The 19,393-nt window shown below is 43.8% G+C and overlaps 1 protein-coding gene across 2 annotated transcripts in view; it reads left to right on the forward strand.

Moving 5' to 3' along the window:
• Positions 1-6,887: 6,887 nt before the first annotated feature.
• fam131c (family with sequence similarity 131 member C) overlaps positions 6,888-19,393 on the forward strand; it is a 33,300-nt gene continuing 20,794 nt past the window's right edge. Inside the window, exons 1-3 of one of the 2 annotated variants that reach the window (XM_048561602.2) lie at positions 6,888-6,992; positions 16,687-16,811; positions 18,433-18,471. In XM_048561602.2, coding sequence (XP_048417559.1) covers positions 6,974-6,992; positions 16,687-16,811; positions 18,433-18,471 — 183 coding nt within the window. In that variant the 5' untranslated portion in view covers positions 6,888-6,973. Of the gene's footprint in view, positions 6,993-7,201; positions 7,583-16,686; positions 16,812-18,432; positions 18,472-19,393 lie in introns of those variants that run through there. The other variant, XM_048561601.2, reaches the window with a different exon arrangement.

The following is a 19,393-nucleotide window of genomic DNA, read 5'->3' on the forward strand; positions in this document are numbered from 1 at the left end:
AAGGGTTTAGAAGGATATGGACCTTATGCGGGAAAATGGGGATAGATGAATTTAGGATATCGGGTCGACATGAGCAAATTGGACTGATCAGTCTATTTCTCTGTTGTATATAACTCCGATGACTCTATTTGTCGATCATCCCCAATTACCCTTGAACTGAGACGTTCGCTTGGCCGTTTCAAAGCACAGTTAAGAGTTAACCACATTGCTGCGAGTCACGTTTAGACCAGACTATGTGAGATGGTAGATTGCCTTCCCTAGAGTGCATTAGGGAACCAGATGGGTTTTTACAGCTTTCAATCATCATTTTGCATTCATCATCAATGACACTGGCTTTCAATTCCAGATTTTTAAAGTTAATTGAATTTAATCCATGTATCCAGAGCCTCTGAGCTACTAGTCCATTGATGTTACCAGAATGCCACCGTCAGTGGAGCAACAGGGGTGGCACGGTGGCTCAGTGGTTAGCACTGTTCTCTCACAGCACCAGGGGCCAAGGTGCAGTTCCACCCTTGGGTGACTGTCTGCGTGGAGTTTGCACGTCATCCCCGTGTCTGCTCGGGTTCCCTCCTGTTGCTCTGGTTTCCTCCCACAGTCCAAAAATGTACAGGCTAAGTGGATTGGCCATGCTAAATTTCCCCATAGTGTCCAGGGATGGGGATCTTGGTGGGATGCTCTGAGGGTCAGTGCAGACTTGTTGGGCCAAAGAGCCTGACTCCACACTGTAGGAATTCCATGAATTAAAGCTGAGATTGCTCACCAAGCAGGAAAAGGGATTGTGGAGAAGATTAACAAAAAAATGAGGGGCCAGGCATTGGAAACATTTGAAACAGAGGGTGAGAACATTAAAATTGAGGTGTTGCTGGACTGAGAGCCACTGTGGATTGTGACAATACTGTGGTTTTAAGAGGTGTATTTTGTTTTGGAGAGATTTGGGGACAGGTAATGAGTAGTCTCTGAGAAGATAAACAACCTGTGAGGCCTTGGGTTTTTAATTTAAAGTTGGAACAATAGACGCAGCCTGGCTGGGCGTGGCCCACTGTCACAGACCAGGATTTCTAGTTTTTAGATTATTTTAGCTTTCAGGAGTTGCTGTTGTCTGCTTGAAGAAGTAGAATCTATTTTTCCCTCTCATGATTACAGCCAAAAGTTGGGGGTTCTCTTCCTAGGCTGCTAGATTGTATGTGAGATTAAAACTGCTTTCTGAATTTGTCTTTTTCCAGACAATTGTGGGATATTACTATATTGGAACAGTTAATCAGTTTTAGTTATTATATTATTATTCTATTAAGTTTTCCCACAGAGTTACGTTCTTCTGAGTTCTTCTTTCTTTTGTTGAATATAACAATAGTTCTTAAATAAATTGTGTTTTTAACATCAAATTGCACCTGGAAAACAACACATGGCATTTGCATTAAAGTAAGAAAAGTCAGGGTCTAGGCTACTTTCTTAAAACATTTTTTGAGAGGATCCAGTCTGGTCCATAACAAGATCATCATGAGAGAATGGTACTGGCTGTGAGATACGACAGGGGCAAAAGTGTTATGGATATGCTCAATGCTATGGCAGGTATTTGTGAGACACGCAGTTTAAAAAAGGCCAGTGTAATACCGCAATGTTCCTTAGGGTGGCGGTGTTGTGTAATGGGGTCCACACCCCTCCAGCCCCCAAATCCCACCAAAGCCCTTAAAATAATGAGAGGGGGTGGGCTGGAATGAAAGGAGAGAGAAGCTGGAAAGGAATGAGAGAGGCTGCAAACTGGGGAGAAGGACAGCAAAGGCGTGTGAGGGGCTGCAAAGGACATGACGAGCTATAAGGGGAAAGAGATATTCAAAACCTTTCTGCAAAACAACAGTGGCTGCTACTTTAATGAGCACTGCATCAGTTTGATTCTGAACAGTGATATCACATAAAAGGTTTGCATGTATATGTTATCAGAGTTCAACATATCTCACATGCTATGAATTATTTGAGGGGCAGTGATGCATTTGAGCTGAACATGAAGCCATTCAGCTGTGACCTCATGGGTCTGCAGAAACCTGTTAGGGTGATGGTGTTCTGAGTATAGAAGTATGCGTCAGTTATTTTTTCAAACAGAGCTTCTGTACTAACATATTTGAAGTAGAAGCAGGCCACTCAGCCATTTGAGCCCAGTCCTCTGTTCAATAAAATCATGACAGGTCTGATTATCCCCAATAACCTTTCACTCCTAGCTCATTGTTGGGAAGACATAGTCATACTTAATTGTTTGGACATTCTAAACTTAAAAGGGTTTAAACAAGATTTTGCAAGGATAAATAATTTCTTGGGATTATGACTCTATGACTCTAAGTAATGTGGAAGATGACTCACCTGCTAATTAATGAAAGGTTAAGCAATTTTGGAAAGGAGACGAGCAAAGCTTTTAAGAGAGATCATTTTGTTGTAGATATAACACAATGTGGAGTTGGAGGAGCACAGCACATCAGACAGCATCGGGGAGAAAAAAAGGCTGATGAAAGCTGAAATTTCCGAAGAAGGACCCCGACCCGAAACGACAGCTTTCCTGTTCCTCTGATGCTGCCTGGCCTGCTGTGTTCCTCCAGCTCCACACTGTGTTATCTCTGACTCTAGCATCAGCAGTTCTTACTATCATTTTGTGGTATTTGTTGTATTTGTTTTTCTCGCAGGACAAACTCAGTTTAGAAGAGATGAGGCTCTGTGCTAAACGTTGACCAGCCATGCAATGGTCTTTCCTGTTAGCCAGTCAACCTTCTATCTAGATCAATATGCTACCTGCATCATGAGCTTTTATTTATCACAAAAACCTTTGATGTGACACTTATAAAACGTAAACTGAAGATTGAAGTTACGATGTTTATAAGGTATTTGGATAAGTACATGAATAGGAAAGGTTTGGAGGGATATGGGCCAGGAGCAGGCAGTGGGACTAGTTTAGTTTGGGATTATGTTTGGTGTGGACTGGTTGGATAGAAGGGCCTGTTTCTGTGCTGTATGTTTCTATGACTCTATGATATCAGTGATTCTTCTTTATCCACAACACATCCCCTAAGTGCTCCAATAGGTTGGACAAGCTTGATGAGCCAGATTTCCTGGTGAGTGGCAATCTCACACAGATTACCCTCCAACCTGTCCTTTTTTATGAAGCAAGGAAGCTCTGCATTTCTGAGAGTACATTCCCCTCAGGTCTCATTCAGAAACATGAAGCTGTACTTCCATTCCGATAGTTCTTTCTTAACGCAGACCTCTCAGAGGAAAACAAACCACATCTTCATTTCACAGCAGTCAGCTGCCCATATTCAGAAACTTTAAAGATCCTGACAGTCACTTTGACAGCTGCTCTCAAAGGCTCATTGTGTTCACTGAATGGGATATGAGGGTGTTGGGAGGGGAGGGTGGCAGGCGGGTAAGGAGTAGATTGTCTGGAGGTAGGGTACCGTAGGATAAGGTCTCAGATGGATGGATGCCGTGGGAAGGGAGTACAGGGCCAGGTAAGTGATACTGTGTCCAGAGAATGTCAGGTATTGGTGGGGGGGGAGGAGAAATCGAGGCTAGCTGAGGGTGGGGTGAGTGGCTGTTGAGATGATTAGATTAGATTTCCCTACAGTGTGGAAGCAGGCCCCCTGGCCCAACAAGTCCACACTGCTCCCCCCACCCCCGAGCATCCCACCCAGACCCATCCTCCCACAACCCACACACCCCTGAACACTACGGGCAACCCCGCACAGCCAATCCACCTAGCCTGCCCATCTTTGGACTGTGGGAAGAAACCGGAGCACCCGGAGGAAACCCACGCAGACACAGGGAGAATGCGCAAACACCACACAGACAGTTGCCCGAGGCTGGAATTGAATCACGGTCCCGACGCTGTGAGCCCACAGTGCTAACCACTGAGCCACCGTGCCGCCCCGATCTGGGGGTGGGGAAGTCAGGGTGGCTCTGACAGTGAGCGGAGATAGTTGGTGGGATTGGTGAGTGGACAGAAACAGGATGGTCTGCTTGGGTCAAACAGCAGGGAATTGGAGTGGTGGAATGGGGTCTGGGGCTTGGACAGGGTATGCATTTCCAGGGGAGAAGGGGAGGACATTGGATCGGGGACTGGGAAAGTTGGCAGGGTCTGGTGTAGCGGAGTCAGGCTGGGTCAAGCTGGCCCCAAAGGAGGGAGAGGGATTTCTGGGATCTAGACCTGGGATTTAGGTCTAGGCTGATGAGAGTCAGGGCTGCAGCTGGCAGAGGGAGTGTTTGGGGTTTAGGGTGGGGATTGGGTTGTGGCGAGTGCATTGGATCCCCAGGGCAAGGGTGAGAGGGTTGTTGGATCCTAGGGATTTACTGGAGGGGAGGGCTCTGGTCCAGCTCCCTGAAGGGTGGGGCCTGGGGTGGGATATCAGGTCCCAAACGGGGTATCAATTCAAGGTCTGGAGGGTGTATGAGATCTGGAGGAGGTATACTTGGTCAGATGTGTTTAAGTATGGGGTGAGTAGTATAGTTACGCTGAAGTTAGACTAGGTATTTGATAGGCTAACTTTTCCTGAGTCATTATTTTACTTAATTTTGTCAGAGCCATTGGAATCTGCAATTAAAGTGAGATTTTCAGGGGATCCCAGGCATAAGGGGATTTGCCCCGAGGAAATGCAGTTTTCCAGGTAATTCCTTCAGTGTGCACCCACGTACATCTCAGAACTACGTTAGCACAGCAGCTGTCTCGCCAGTCACAAGCCCATGCCTGACTTCTCTTTCATAAAAGATAACAAGGCGTAAAGCTGGATGAGCACGGCGGGCCAAGCAGCATCAGAGGAACAGAAGGCTGACGTTTCAGGCCTGGACCCTTCTTCAGACCCGAAACATTAGCTTTCCTGTTCCTCTGATGCTGCTTGGCCTGCTGTGTTCATCCAGCTCCACACCTTGTTATCTCAGATTCTCCAGCGTCGGCAGTTCCTACCATCTCTTCTCTTACATAAAATTTTGTTGATTCTACCTGACTACATTGACTTTTTAAAGCGCCCTACTACAAAGTCTTTAATCATAAATTCTAACATTTCCTCTATGACAGACTAACTGGCCTGCAGTCAGCATAATTCTGTCTCAACTTTTTGAATAAAGAAGCTATGTTCAGTATTTTTCAATCTAGTGGGACCTTCTGCAAATCTCAAGGAACTTGCAAAATAAAAACCAACATCAAATATCTCACGAGCAACTTCTTTTATCCCCACAGGATGAAGTCCACTAGGACCTGGGGATTTTTTGTCAGTTCGCAGCTCCAATAGTTTGCTCAGTATCACTTCCATATTGTTAAATTTGATTGTAACTCCCTTGAGTTGCTCCTTTCCTTGCAGTTTCTGGCTTACTGCTATTTCTAGGATGTTACTTACATTCTTCATAGTGAAGACCGATGAAAAATACTTACTCAATTCACCTGCCATCTCCTTATTTTCCATTATTAATTCCCAGACTCACTTTCTATGCCGCCAATGCTCACTTTGTTAACTCTTTCCTTTTGTGAACACTTATAAAAACTATTACTATCTGTTTTTAATATTTCTAGCTAGCTTACTCTTGTGCTGTAATTTTCCCACCTTTGTTAATCTTTTTGTCATTCTTTGCTTTTTTTAAAGCATCATGTCTAATCTTCAGAAATGCCAGCCAACTTTGTGCAACTAAATGCTTTTCCTGTCAATTTAATATTTTCTTTACCTGTTCAAGTTAACTGCAGATACTTTCTCCTCCCGTTGGGATTGTTCTCGCTCACTGGAGTGCACCTATCCTGTACTATCCCTTTAAATATCTGCCGCTGCATCTTTATTGACTTATCCTTTAATTTAATTCGCTCTTTGACTTTAGCTAGCACTGCTTTTGTGCACTCGCAATCACTCTTATTTAAGGTGTTATTCCTGGTCTTGCGCTCCCACTTGTGCACTACTTCTGAAGTTAAGTGGTTTGCTAGTTTGAGTTCTAGAGTTTGGCTGTAGAACATCCCAACAGTACAGCCCACTTTCCCCATTAGTGCTGCCAATGACAGACAAACTGGGAGCCACTTCTACCACATCAGAAGTTGAACCAAGCAATTACTTCCCTAATCTTATTTACTATGCAGCAATTTACATGTGGCTCAGGTTAGTAACGCAGGGATGTCACCTCAGCCACAGGTCTGGGCAGGCGCCAATATAGAACCCAGTGACTCCAGGTGAGAAATTATGCCCAGTTAATTCTTCGGCTGGTTTAGTCAAAGACCCCATGCCATTGCTGCGTGAATGCCAGCAGAGTTCACCTGGTGTTTTGGCCCAAACCGATCCCTCAACCAACACTGCTAAAAATAAAATCAGCAGATCGTACGATGAATTATCCAATCTCTATTTGCAGGATCTTGTTGAACACAAAATGACATGTTTCGGCGCAGTCAAAGTCAACTGAACTCAAGTATTTGATTGGTTGTAGTTACAACTGGTTTGAGGTTATGGCGGGCACAAGGTAAGTGGAATTTCTATTGTTCCTGAAGCTTAGGGTCTTGGCTCATTTACTTGACCAAGGTGTGCAGCAGCTCCAATCCACCAGTTGAATTCCAAAAGCCATCCTGTGCTGCTCTATTCAGAGAGAAAACCCTTTTAACAAAACCGGGTCATTTTAGTCATGAACATGTTGCTGTTTTGGGGTGCTTGTTGTGTGACAATTGACTGCCACATTTCCTACATTACAACTGCAGACTACCTTTCCAAAGTATTTCATTGGCTACAAAAGCATGAGGGGACATCCTGAGCTTGTGAAAAGTGCTAGAGAAATGCAATTTTGTTTTATTTGTTCACACGAGTTGCAGCATCAACAGCAAGACCAGCGTTTATTAGCCAATCGCTGTTTGTCAACGGCAGAGAGATGTCAAGCATTTGCTGCAGAATCCCAGTTCCTGACCTGCTTCTGCAGCCACAGTATTTACTCGATTGATCAGTGGTGACCCCAAGATATTAATGATCACCGATTCGTGATGGTAATGCTGTTGACTGGTAAGAGAAGGCGGACAGACATTTTCTAAGACATTCCATCCCCAGGATGTGATTTTCCTTCAGCTTCTAGTGCAGTAGCTTCACCTCACATCTTTTTTAGAGGAGCAAGGGGGCACTTTTCAAAGGCAATTATTGAATTGATGGTTGTTTTGTTAGGGTTATGCCATTATCATCCTGCTGACCCAACCAATCTGACTGCTGGAAAATGTGTCGCAACAGGTTGGTTTATGAATCAATGAGGATGATAGTCAATACAAACAAGAACTAGATCCAGCCAAGGGCCTGGTGGTGAAGGGGTTAATTCCTGGCTGCAGCAAGAGTGACAGCTTGGTGTTCCTGTCCCTGTATGTTTGTGGCTGTGTGTTTCTCTGGTTTCGGTTCGGCTCAGGAGTGCAGAGATGGCCCTCTGAGATTGATGCCATCGACGTCAAAACCAGCTGCCTCAGCAAGCATTGTGTTCAGGTACTCTGGGCAAGACCGTACAATCCGAAAAAAGAAACACCCCGATATGTTGCATTTTTTTAAAGATAGCAGAGGATAGCCCGTGCTCCTGCCTTCACTGCTTATTATGGGTTGCTGCATTTCCAGAGGTGAGTCTGCATTGTGAAAAATAACCACTTACACTCGAATCAGACTACACCTCTTGTTGTCTGCATGCATTCATCCCTCTAGCTGTGGTGTTAAATAGCTGTCCTGAAATTGCAAGGCGACGCTGTGCTATATGGTGGATTAGATCAATCTGGTTTGGTGTTACTATGGTTACACGTATCAATGGACCAGGACCTCACTGCCAGTATCAGGGCTTTGTTTGAGAAATGCACTGAGCACAGAGCAATAAGGCAAGGATGCCTAATGTTACGCACAGGGCAGGTTTATCAGAATATTCTAGAAAAGGACGGTCACGTTTTCTGTGCTGGGCTTTTGAAATATGTGGTATTGCAGTCTCCTGCCATTGTGGTCAAAGAGCTGTGAATCCTATCACCGTCCTTGATAACTGAATCAAATGTGATGCCAAGGGAGTGTATCAGCAATCACCATCAGCAGCTGGCATGCCTGGCATTTATGACCCATCTCTGATTTCTGTAAGGCAAGCAATTTGATGTGATTTAGCAGCTTGCTAGTCTGTAGGATTTTGAACAGCCAAGGTGAGACTGCAGTCACGCAGACAACAGGTCTGCTCCCTTATGGGACATGAGTGAACAAGTTTAATTTTATAACGGCCTGACAAATTTTTTTTTGAAGGAAGGTCCAGACCCATAACATCAGCTCTCCTGTTCCTCTGATGCTGCCTGGCCTGCTGTGTTCAACCACACCTTGTTATCTCAGACCCCAGCATCAACAGTTCCTACTATCTCTGAAAAATTTGTATTTGCTTTTACAGATACAATGTATTTAAGCCCAGATTTTATAAACTAAACTCAAACTACAAAGTGAAGTGAATGTCTAAAGTGACTTGAACATTTCAGGTGCATAGATCTTTAAAATGTCATGAACAAGTGGAGAAAATAATGAAGAAAGCTAATGTAATGCTGGCCATTTTATCTAGAGGACTGGAATACAAAGGTGCAGAAGTTATGCTGCAGTTATACAAAAACCTTGGTAGACCCCACATGAAATATTGTGAGCAGATTCCGGCACCACACTTTGAAACAGTATATTGGCCTTGGGTGAATACAAAGTAAGTTTACAGAATGATGCCAGGGCTTCAGGGGGTTAAGTTATGGATGAAGTTATACAAATTAGGCCTATTTTCTCAAATTTTTAGAAGGAGAAGGGGTGATCTGATCAAAGTGCTCAAGATATTATCAGGAAAAGACAGTATAGATGAAGGTAAATTATTTCCACTGGTTGGGGATTCTAGATCTAGGTGGTATAATCTAAGAATTAGGGCTGGACCTGTTCAGGAGAGATGGTAGGAAGCACTTTGACACACAAAAGCTGGTAGATGTTTGGAACTGTTTTCCATTAATGGCAGTGGATGCTGAATCCATTGTTAGTTTTAAATGTGAGATAGATAAGTATTTGTTAAGCAAAGACATTAAGGGATATGGGTCAAAGGCAAGATATAGAGTTCGGCTACAGATCAGCCATGATCCCATAGAACATTAGACCACGTTTGATGGGCTGAATGGCCCAATCCTGTTCCTATGTTCCGAAATGTTCAGATTTCCCCCATGATATCTGAATTCATGCCTTCTGCATTATTCATTGTTCATATTGGCAGCTATTGGAAGTTCTTATTTGTTTGATAATGCAGAGCTTTTTGTATTGGTGGGAAAGCCAACGTTCACACTGCATGAGACGAGAATGCTGATTGGTTAGTAAGTGGTGTCTGATTGGTAAAGACTTGCCATGGAGAGTATAAGCATTAATGCTGATTGGCAGTTAACAACCAGGCTTTGATTACATTTTAGCATGGCACAGCATGGTGACTCAATGGTTAGCACTGCTGCCTCACAATGCGAGGGACTTGGGGTCAATCCCACCCTCGGGTGACTATCTGTGTGGAGTTTGCACGTTTTCCCCGTGTCTGCATTGGTTTCCTCCCACAGTCCAAAGTTGTACAAGTTAAGTGGATTGGCCATGCTAAAATTACCCATAATGTATAGGAATGTGCAGACTAGGTGGATTAGCCATAGGAAATATGGGGTTACGGGGATAGGGCAGAGAAGTGGGACTGGGTGGGATGCTCTTCAAAGGTTGGTGGGACTTGATGGGCTGAATGGCCTGCTTCCACAACATTGGGATTCTATGAAACTGGATAGTTGGCTTTGACTGGTTAGGGCATTGCTCTGAGAAATAAACAAGTGAATGGCTGTGACCTACTTTATTGACTAGAAACAAGTGTAGTATGTACACATGCCTGCATGAGGTGGTCTTGTTTACATTTTAAACAAAGCTTGGCTGTTAACTGTCAATCAGCATGTACTGGGTGCATTTTCAAGGCAATGCTTGGACCAGGCAAAGCCCAATCAGCACTCTCCTCTCAAGCAGTATTAATACTGGTTTTCTCCTTGAATTGAATTGATGAGTACAAGATGAATATCTTCGACTAAATGAACCTTTTCAGCAAAGTCTGGGAACAGGAAGGGAGAAAATTTAAAGCTGCAAGAGTCAGTAAAACAAAGGGTAATTAATCTGTGATTGAAATGAGTTGAAGAGGGAGAAGGTAGAGATAGGGAAGGGCAGGAAGAGTGAGCGAGTGAGAATAGAGGGAGAGAGAAATGTGTACGGAGAGGGAGAGATGGGGGTACAGGAGGTAAGGATAGTGAGCAGAGGGAGGAGTAAAGGAGTGGGGAGGAGTAAATAGGATGTAGGTAAGAGACGGAGTGAACTATAATCCACCTCACTAATTGTCAGTCTGCCGTTTAACCGAAACTACAAAACAAGCTAGACATTGAGAATTCTTGAAATGGAAGTCAAGTCCCTGGCGACTTTAGCTCACTGCATGTTCCAAAGGGCCTCCATGTTGGACACTGGTCAATGTCAGAGGTGAGTCAAGAGAGAGGCAGGAGGCAACCAAAGGGTAACACAAAATGGTAGACCATGGATAATCTTGAGGGAATATAGAAGGACAACATCATTGAAGGGAAAACAGGACAGAATCTTACAGAGGCCTGAGCAATGTGGGTTGTAGTGAGATGTCTGACAGAATTGTATAAAAGGTCCTGTGAGGTCTGAATGGACATCAAACATACCTCACTGCACCTTCCTTTCATCTGAGATAGCAAGGTGTAGAGTTGGATGAACACAGCAGGCCAAGCAGCATCAGAGGAGCAGGAAAGCTGATGTTTCAGGTCTGGACCCTTCTTTTCATCTGTTTGGAGTCAAGACAAGTTTCTCACTAGACAGTGGTAAGTTGCTGATGAAGGGATATTACAATTTGTTAAATGCCGTATTAAAGCCACAATCCACCTCGTTTATTGTCAGCCTACCATTTAACCAAATCTATGAAACAAGCTATACATTGAGAATCCTTGATATGGAGGTCAGTGCATGCTCTTGGCAACTTTAGCTCACTGTATGCTCCAAAGGATGTTGGACACTGGGCACCAACATCTCAGGGCATGCTCCAATAGCACAGGCCACATCCAATATGTGCCCGCCTATAAGAACCCTCATGGCACAATTCTTTAAGAGAGGAAGGAGAGTGGAGAACTACAGACCTGTTAACTTGATATTAGTAGTAGGGAAAATATCAGAATTGATTGACAAAATTGGGCAAAATCAACATGGACTTATGACAGGACAATTCTATTTGACAAACTTGGATTTTTAAGAATTTTTTTGTAATGCAGGCAAATAGAAACCATCTCCGATCCACTTACAATGCACTTCTGCAAGTCAATGGACAACTTTATGCTCCACCAGCAACTATCACTGGATGCTCACCACATCTTTGAAATTTATGTGACATCCTCTGGCTTTGATCTTTCTGTTGGTTTTGCAGCAAATAATTCTTCCTTTGCTAATCTGGCATTCTCATTTGAACTAGAATGTCGTGCACCAGTACTTGCAACCACACCTGGTTCTCCCATTAATACCCTCTGGCTCACAATTGACAAGGGCAGAACTGAGTAAGTATATCCAAGATAATAAAGTGTGAAACTGGATGAACACAGCAGGCCAAGCAGCATCTCAGGTGGACTGGGAAAATCTGACTAGTAGCAGATCCCATGCAAAGGAATTTGTGCAATGTCTGTGGGGTTTTTTTGGAGCAGCTTGTGACAGAGCCCACTAGGGAACTCTGAATTTGGTGGTGTATAATGAGGCAGACTTGAGTCAAGAGCTTAAGGTGAAGGAACTCCAAGGGAGCAGTGACCATAAATGATAGAATTCACCCTGCAGTTTGAGAGGGAGAAGCTGGAATCAGAGGGGACGGTATTACAATTGAGTGAAGATAACTACAAAGACATGAGGGAGGTGCTGCCCAGAGTTGATTGGAAGGGGAGTCTAGCAGGGAAGGAGGTGGAGCAGGAATGTCAGGGATTTCTGCAGGTAATTCAGGAGGCACGGCAGAAATTCAATCTAAGGAAGAGGAAAAGGAGTAAGGGGAGGATGAGCAGCCATGGGTGACAAGTCAGGGACAGCATAAAAGCAAAAGAGAAAACAGACGATGCGGTGAAGACTATTGGGAAGCCTTGAAAACCCAGCAAAGGATAAGTGAAAAAGCACCGAAGGAGAAAAAGTAAACTATGAGTGTGACCTAACCCATATTATCAAAGAAGATTCCAAGAGTTTTTTGAGCTATCTAAAAGGTAAGATAGAGGCAAGAGTGGACTTTGGACAGCTAGATAATGAGGCTGGAGAAATGGGGATAAAAGAAATGGTGGAGGAACTTAGGATTCAGTGCTTAGCATCAGTGTGCTTACAGTGGAAGACATGAGTAGCATACCAGAACTTCAAGACAGTTAGGGGCAGAGGTGAATGTAGTGACCATCACTAAGGAGAAGGTGCTGGGGAATCTGAAAGATCTGAAGGTGGATATATCACCCAAACCAGATGGATTACACCCCAGGGTTCTGAAGGAGATAGCTGAGAAGATTGTAGAGGATTTGGAGGTGATCTTTCAGGAATCACTGGAATCAGGGAGATCTCAGAGGACTGGAAAACAACTAATGAAACACTGCCGTTTAAAAAGGGACAGAGGCTGAAGGTGGGAAATTATAGGCCAGTAGCCTGACCTTAGTCATTGTTAGAGGCCATTATTAAGGATGGGATTGCGGAGTACTTGGAAGTGCATGGCAAAATAGGGCTGAGTCATGCCCTTTTTGTCAAGGGGAAGTCATGCCTGACAAAGCTATTAGAATTCTTTGAGGAGGTAATGAGCAAGTTAGAGAAAGGAGAGCCAGTGGATGTGATCTGTTTGGATTTCCAAAAGGCCTTTGACAAGGTGCCGCACAGGAGGCTATTAAATAAGGTCAGAGCCCGTGGTGTTAGGGCAAGGTACTGGCATGGACTGAGGAATAGCTGACTGGCAGAAGCCAGATAGTGGGGTTGGCAGTCAGTGACTAGTGGGGCTCACAGTATTCAGTGTTGGGACGACAACTATTCACATTATACACTAATGAACTGGTCAAAGGAACTGAGGGCATTGTTGCTCGGTTTGCAGATGGCACAAAGATAGGAGGAGGGACAGGTAGTGTTGATGATGTGAGGAAGCTGCAGAGGGAGTTGGACACGTTAGGAGAATGGGCATAATGTGGCAGATGGAGTACAATGTGGGAATGTGAGAGGTTCTGCACTTTGGTAGGAAGAATAGAGGGGAAAGTCTTTGGAAAGTCTGAAGCTCAAAGGTAACTAGGGGTTTTAATTCAAGATTCTCTTCAGGTTAACATGTGGGTCCAGTTGGCAGTTAGGAAGGCAAATGCAATATTAGCATTCACTTCAAGGGGGCTAAGAATACAAGAACAGAGATGTATTGCTGAGGCTGTATTAGGCTCTGGTCAGACTGCATTTTGACTATTGTGCGCAGTTTTGGGCCCCATATTAAATGAAGGGTGTGCTGGTATTGGAGAGGGTCCTGAGGCAGTTTACAAGATGATGAAGGGCTTGTCATATGAGGAGTAGTTGAGGACTCTGAGTCAGTACTCAATAGAGTTTAGAAAGATGAGGGGTGATCTCACTGAAACTTACCGAATATCGAGAAGTCTGGATAGAGTGGCCATGCAGATGTTTCCACTGGTGGGAGAAACTAGGCTTGGAGCGCACAGTGTGAAGGGACAAACCTTCAGAATGGAGATGAGATTGAGAATTCAGCCAGACGGTGGTGAATCTGTGAAACTCATAGCTGCATAGGGCTGTGGAGGCCAAGTCACTGAGTGGCTTTAAGGCAGAGATAGATAGGTTCTTGATTAGTTAAGGAATCAAGGGTTACAGGGAGAAAGCAGGAGAATAGAGTTAAGAAATATATTAGCTGTGGTCACATGGCACAGCAGGGGCCTAATAGCTTAATTCTGCTGCTATATCTTATGGACTAAATCCGAGAACCGTGTAGTTAACCTCTTATTATCACAGGGAATGTCATGACCTAAGTATTAAACCGCACAGAAAAGTTGGCAGCCAAGCCAACCTGTGCCTGTCAGGCATTTATTGTGCCAAAGCTCTTTCCTTCTTCACGATTTTCAGGCACATGACTGAAGATACCTAAGTCAGGGAGTAATGTCTGTCTGCGACCAGGGAGATTATACAGCGCTGTGCCTGAGCTTACTTTCTCCTTGGAGTGTGTTGCCAATGTAATATTTATTTTTTTTTAATTCATTCACAAGCTGTTAGCTCTGTTGGTTAGACCAGCAGTTATTGCCCAGTTGGCAGTTAAGAATCAACCACTAGGTAGTGTACCTGGAGTCACTTATAAGCTGAACTGGGCAAGGATGGTAGACTTCCTTCTCTAAAGGAAATTGTGAACCAGATGGGTTTTTACAAAATCAACAGTGGTCACATGGTTGCCATTGAGCTTTCACCAACTTTCACCATTTGCCTTGGACTGATGTTCCCTCCAGGGGCTCGGGAATACTACTGCAGCAGCATTATCACCTTGCCCGAAATTTTGGCAGCTGGAATGCATTTTGAGAAACAAACTGAGAATGGATTCACAGTACAAAGGGAAAGGTGCAGACGTATGATGAAGGCTGTGCTCTGCATTAACCGAGAACCAAACAATGATCTTAAAATTGTATCAGAGATAATGGGAACTGCAGATGCTGGAGAATCTGAGATAACAAGGTGTGAAGCTGGCTGCACACAGCAGGCCAAGCAGCATCTTAGGAGCAGGAAGGCTGATGTTTCGGGCCTAGACCCTAATGATCGTCTACTTCTTGAATTGGATCAATGGCCTAGTGGTATTGTCGCTAGACTGTTAATCCAGAGACCCAGGTAATGTTCCAGTAATCTGGGTTTGAATCCTGCCACTGCAGCTGGTGGAATTTGGATTCAATAAATCTGGAATTAAAAGTCTGATGATGACAAACTCATCTGGTTTATTAATTCCTTTAGGGAAGGAAACTGCCATCCTTACCTGGTCTGGACTACTTCCCATAGCAATGGTGTTGACTCCCAAGCGCCCTCTTGGCAATTAGGGATGAAGAACCAATGATTAACCAGCAACACTCACATCCAATGAATAAATTTTTAAAAATGAACTGCAGCATCTAAATGGTTGCTAACTGACCGCTGTGACTTTGGGGAACTAATGCCCAGTGTTTTGCCCAGTGCTAACAGTGATGATTTGCCAGTTGGTGGAAATATTAAGATGGTGGTCACACGTGGATCATAAGATCATTAAAAAGGAGCATTCAGCCTACCAAATCTGCATTCTCATTCAATAAGATCATGAATACTCCTACTGTGGTCAACTCAACTTGCCTAACCTTCCTGCCTCTCCCATAACCACCACCACCTCACACACCCTTGACAGCCTTGTAGATAAAACATTTGCCTAAACCACATTCCTTTGGGAAAGTGAGGGAAGTTAATCATTAATGTTACAAAACAAACAGAAAGCTTGCATTCTTCATCCATCATTTCCCTTTCTGTCCTTGGGATCAACGGATCTTTTGATGAAACAGAAAAAGACTTTGGTCAGAGATTAGCCCATATGTGGGCGATGACTGACTCATTATAACAGTGTGAGATAATGCTGAATAGACAGTATGATTGCCACAACATTCAGCAGTTCATGTTCGGATCCTCGACAAAATGCAAGCGATTGTTTTGTCAGTTGAGACACCAGTGTTAAGGATATGATGACAAGATCTGACAATCTATTGTAATGGATAGCTCCTAATCTTGAATGGAGTGGGAGAGTTTTAATAAATTAGCAAGTGGCAATTAGGCGGTTCCACACACTGCTTTTATAAGACTGTTGAATTCTGAAAGCCTGGGAAACTGGAACACAACGCGAGCTTCCATGGTTTCAATATCTCAAGAAGAATACATTAAAGTAGGAGACAATGTAATGAGTCTTTACTTCAACATGGCAATGGTGCAAAGATGAGTAGGGTGGTGTGTTTGAACAAGAGAGGAAATTTCAGAGGATTATATAAAAACCATAAGAACTGTGGATGCTATCAATCCGGAACAAAAACAGAAGTTTCAGAGATAATAGGAACTGCAGATGCTGGAGAATCTGAGATAACAAGGTGTAGAGCTGGATGAAGACAGCAGGCCAAGCAGGATCAGAGGAGCAGGAAAGCTAACATTTTGGGCCTTGGCCCTTCTTCAGAAAAGGGTCTTTCTGAAGAAGGGTCTAGGCCCGAAATGTCAGCTTACCTGCTCCTCTGATGCTGCTTGGCCTGCTGTGTTTATCCAGCTCTACACCTTGTTATCACAAAAACAAAAGTTACTGGGAAAGCTCAGCAGGTCTGGCAACATCTGTGAAGAAAAAAATTAGAGTTAACGTTTCGAGTCCAGTGACCCTTCCTCAGAACCGGACCTGAAACGTTAACTCGGACATTTTCCTTCACTGATGCTGTCAGACCTGCTGAGCCTTTGTAGCAAATTCTGTTTTTATTCAGAGGATTATAATTGAGTTGATATAAAATGGGGGATTGGAATTGGAACAGGGAATGATTAGGGACTAGAGAATTGTGTTTCAGGCACTAATCTTTCTGTTATATGATTCATTATTTATCATTGGAGGATATATTGCTTGCATTTATATCAATCTTTTTAAACAAATGCTTCATCTCTTCAGAAATTCTTACAACTACCTGCGAATATCCTTCAAAAGCCAATGATGTACCCCAGGCTCCAAGCAACGGAGTTGCTCAGGAGAAGAGAGAAGCTGCACCAAGTGCTGATGTCCATGGTGTCTGTAAGGTAAAGATCCCCAGTAAACATACAATAATCAATTAAAAACAACGAATTATATTTGTTTTACCATTTACAAAACAGCTACCCTTAAACATTTCTGCTTGAAATCCCAATTTAGTGCTTCTATCCTAACCACAAAACTAAAACCTTCCCGACCAAAGCCACCAAAAGTGTTCATGGCTACGGCTTATTCTTGTCTTCCTCCCCTTGTCTCCACAGCTTTCAACAGTCAATTGTTCTCCAGTAACACCTCCTCTCAGACCCATCTTCATTGTATTGCTCTCTCATCTGGTTCCATCTCTTAAAGACTAATACATTTCTGACAAGTAGCAAAACTGGGCTCAGTTTTTGTGTCAGAGATAATGGGAACTGCAGATGCTGGAGATTCCAAGATAATAAAATGTGAGGCTGGATGAACACAGCAGGCCAAGCAGCATCTCAGGAGCACAAAAGCTGACGTTTCGGGCCTAGACCCTTCATCAGAGATCCTCTCTGATGAAGGGTCTAGGCCCGAAACGTCAGCTTTTGTGCTCCTGAGATGCTGCTTGGCCTGCTGTGTTCATCCAGCCTCACATTTTATTATCTCAGTTTTTGTGTGTATGTTGACTAGACTCAGCTTCATCCCTCCGTTGCCTATTTGAGTTCATAGATTTTATTGTTCTGCCTGTTCAACATCAGGTTGAAGCTGAGTCAGAATTATTGCTATTATCTTGTTCATGCCCTGTGAGTTTCTGGCCTCACTCCTATCCACTTTCCTGGATACTTGTTCAAACTCAGCCTGGTTGTTCTGCTAGATTCTGAACTGACTTTCAAATCCCTCATTCAGTCCATCACTAAACTACCAACGTCCATGCCCAAAACACACCCAACAGCTTCTCTGCTTCACCTCATTGGTGCCAAAGTACCTAGTGATGCTATGGAAACCCTTATTAATGTCATTGTCATTACTAGACTGGATTTATAGTGGTCAAGGCATACAAGGCTATAGGGTAAGTGCTGGAAAATGAGATTAGAACTGTTAGGTGGTTGTTTCTGATTGATGCAGACTCAATGGGCCAAAGGGCCTTTTTCTGTGCTGCATATGTCTCTAACCTTAACACTGACAACCTGTTACAGCCTCCATAAATCTCACTGAACCCAAGAACTCTGCCTGCAGCTGTCTCATGCAAAATTCCAAGCACCCCTACCCCTCTGCTTTACAATTGTCTGGAATGTAATGGAAACACCATTTATGCAAATAGACAGGTCATTTCTCTGGCCATTAATTGTCCACTTCAGTGAAAATTGTATCCAGATGACTGTTGTCCACAAAGTGTGCTCACAGCTCCCATTTGGCCCCAATACTAGGTGATCTATAACGTTCTGCATTACATTAGAATCTTGACACCCTGTGTTCTTGATCTGATGGTGGAAACAGAGAGAGTGTAGGGCTTTGGGATCAGAAATGTGACCTGACTCCATCTACTGACTCTGGACTCACACTAACAAGGGTTGCTTGTAGATGTAGAGAGAATCTGATAATAGGGGACTTCTACCTCAGTTCAGTTAAGAGGAGATGAGATTGCAAACAGGGAATTAGACTATTGCATTGTGAATTAATATTTGTTTTTGATTGATTATATTTCAGCAAGACAGGACAGATTTCTGCTGGGACCCCATCATACAGGTCAGTACATACTTGTCTCATTGGAAAGCACCATCTTAAATGTGGCTAAATTCAGGACTGCACTAATGTAAAAGGAATAAGTTAGCCAGGGCCCTCTTGATCCAAAATGCACTGTGTGCTAGGGTGCACAGATAGATACTACTGTAAGCTCCTGCGTTCAATCCAGCCTCTGCTTTGAATTATTCCAGAAGTCCGGCCCAGAGCTGGTGAACTGGAGCCCGAGCTTCAAGCACCACAACAAAAAGGAGAGGGGCTGAGTTACCTGGGCACTGTGTTTCAGATGCAGTTACATCCCTCAGGTTAATTACCTCGAACTCAATCAGTGGTCAGGATACAGGAAGATGTAACTATGAGTGCGGCAGATAGGGGATCCAGGCAGTAGCACTGAAGGAGGCTCAGCCCTTGAGCCGGCTAACAGGTTGAGATCCTTGCTCCCAGTATAGATGGAAGTGAAGATGAGCAAACTGATCATAGTGGTACACCGATCCATTGAAGAGGAAGGAGAGAAGAGAAATTGAGTTGTGATCAGGGATGGTATAGTCAGGGGAATGGACCTTGTTCTCTGTGGCCAGGATCAACAGTCCTGAAGGCTGTGTTGCCAAGGTTCAGAGCTGCAGACGAGAGGGGAAAGTGAGAGGCAAAAGATCCAGTTGTCGTGGCCCAATAAGGTACCAATGATAGAAAGCAGAAAGAAGTTCTGCTGAGGGAATAAGAGCAGCTAGCAGCTAAATTGTAAGGCAGAACCAAAAAGGTTATTATGTCTGGATTACTACCTGAGCCACGAGCAAATTGGTACAGCGTCAGCAAGATTAAAGAGGTAAACATGTAGCTCAAAGGTTGATGTGAGAGAAATGAATTAGGGACATTAGCACGAATACCAATGAAAGAGGGGAGTTATTCCCATGGGACAGGCTCCACCTGA

This window comes from Stegostoma tigrinum, chromosome 28, assembly GCF_030684315.1.
Source record: "Stegostoma tigrinum isolate sSteTig4 chromosome 28, sSteTig4.hap1, whole genome shotgun sequence".
Lineage (NCBI taxonomy): Eukaryota > Metazoa > Chordata > Chondrichthyes > Orectolobiformes > Stegostomatidae > Stegostoma > Stegostoma tigrinum.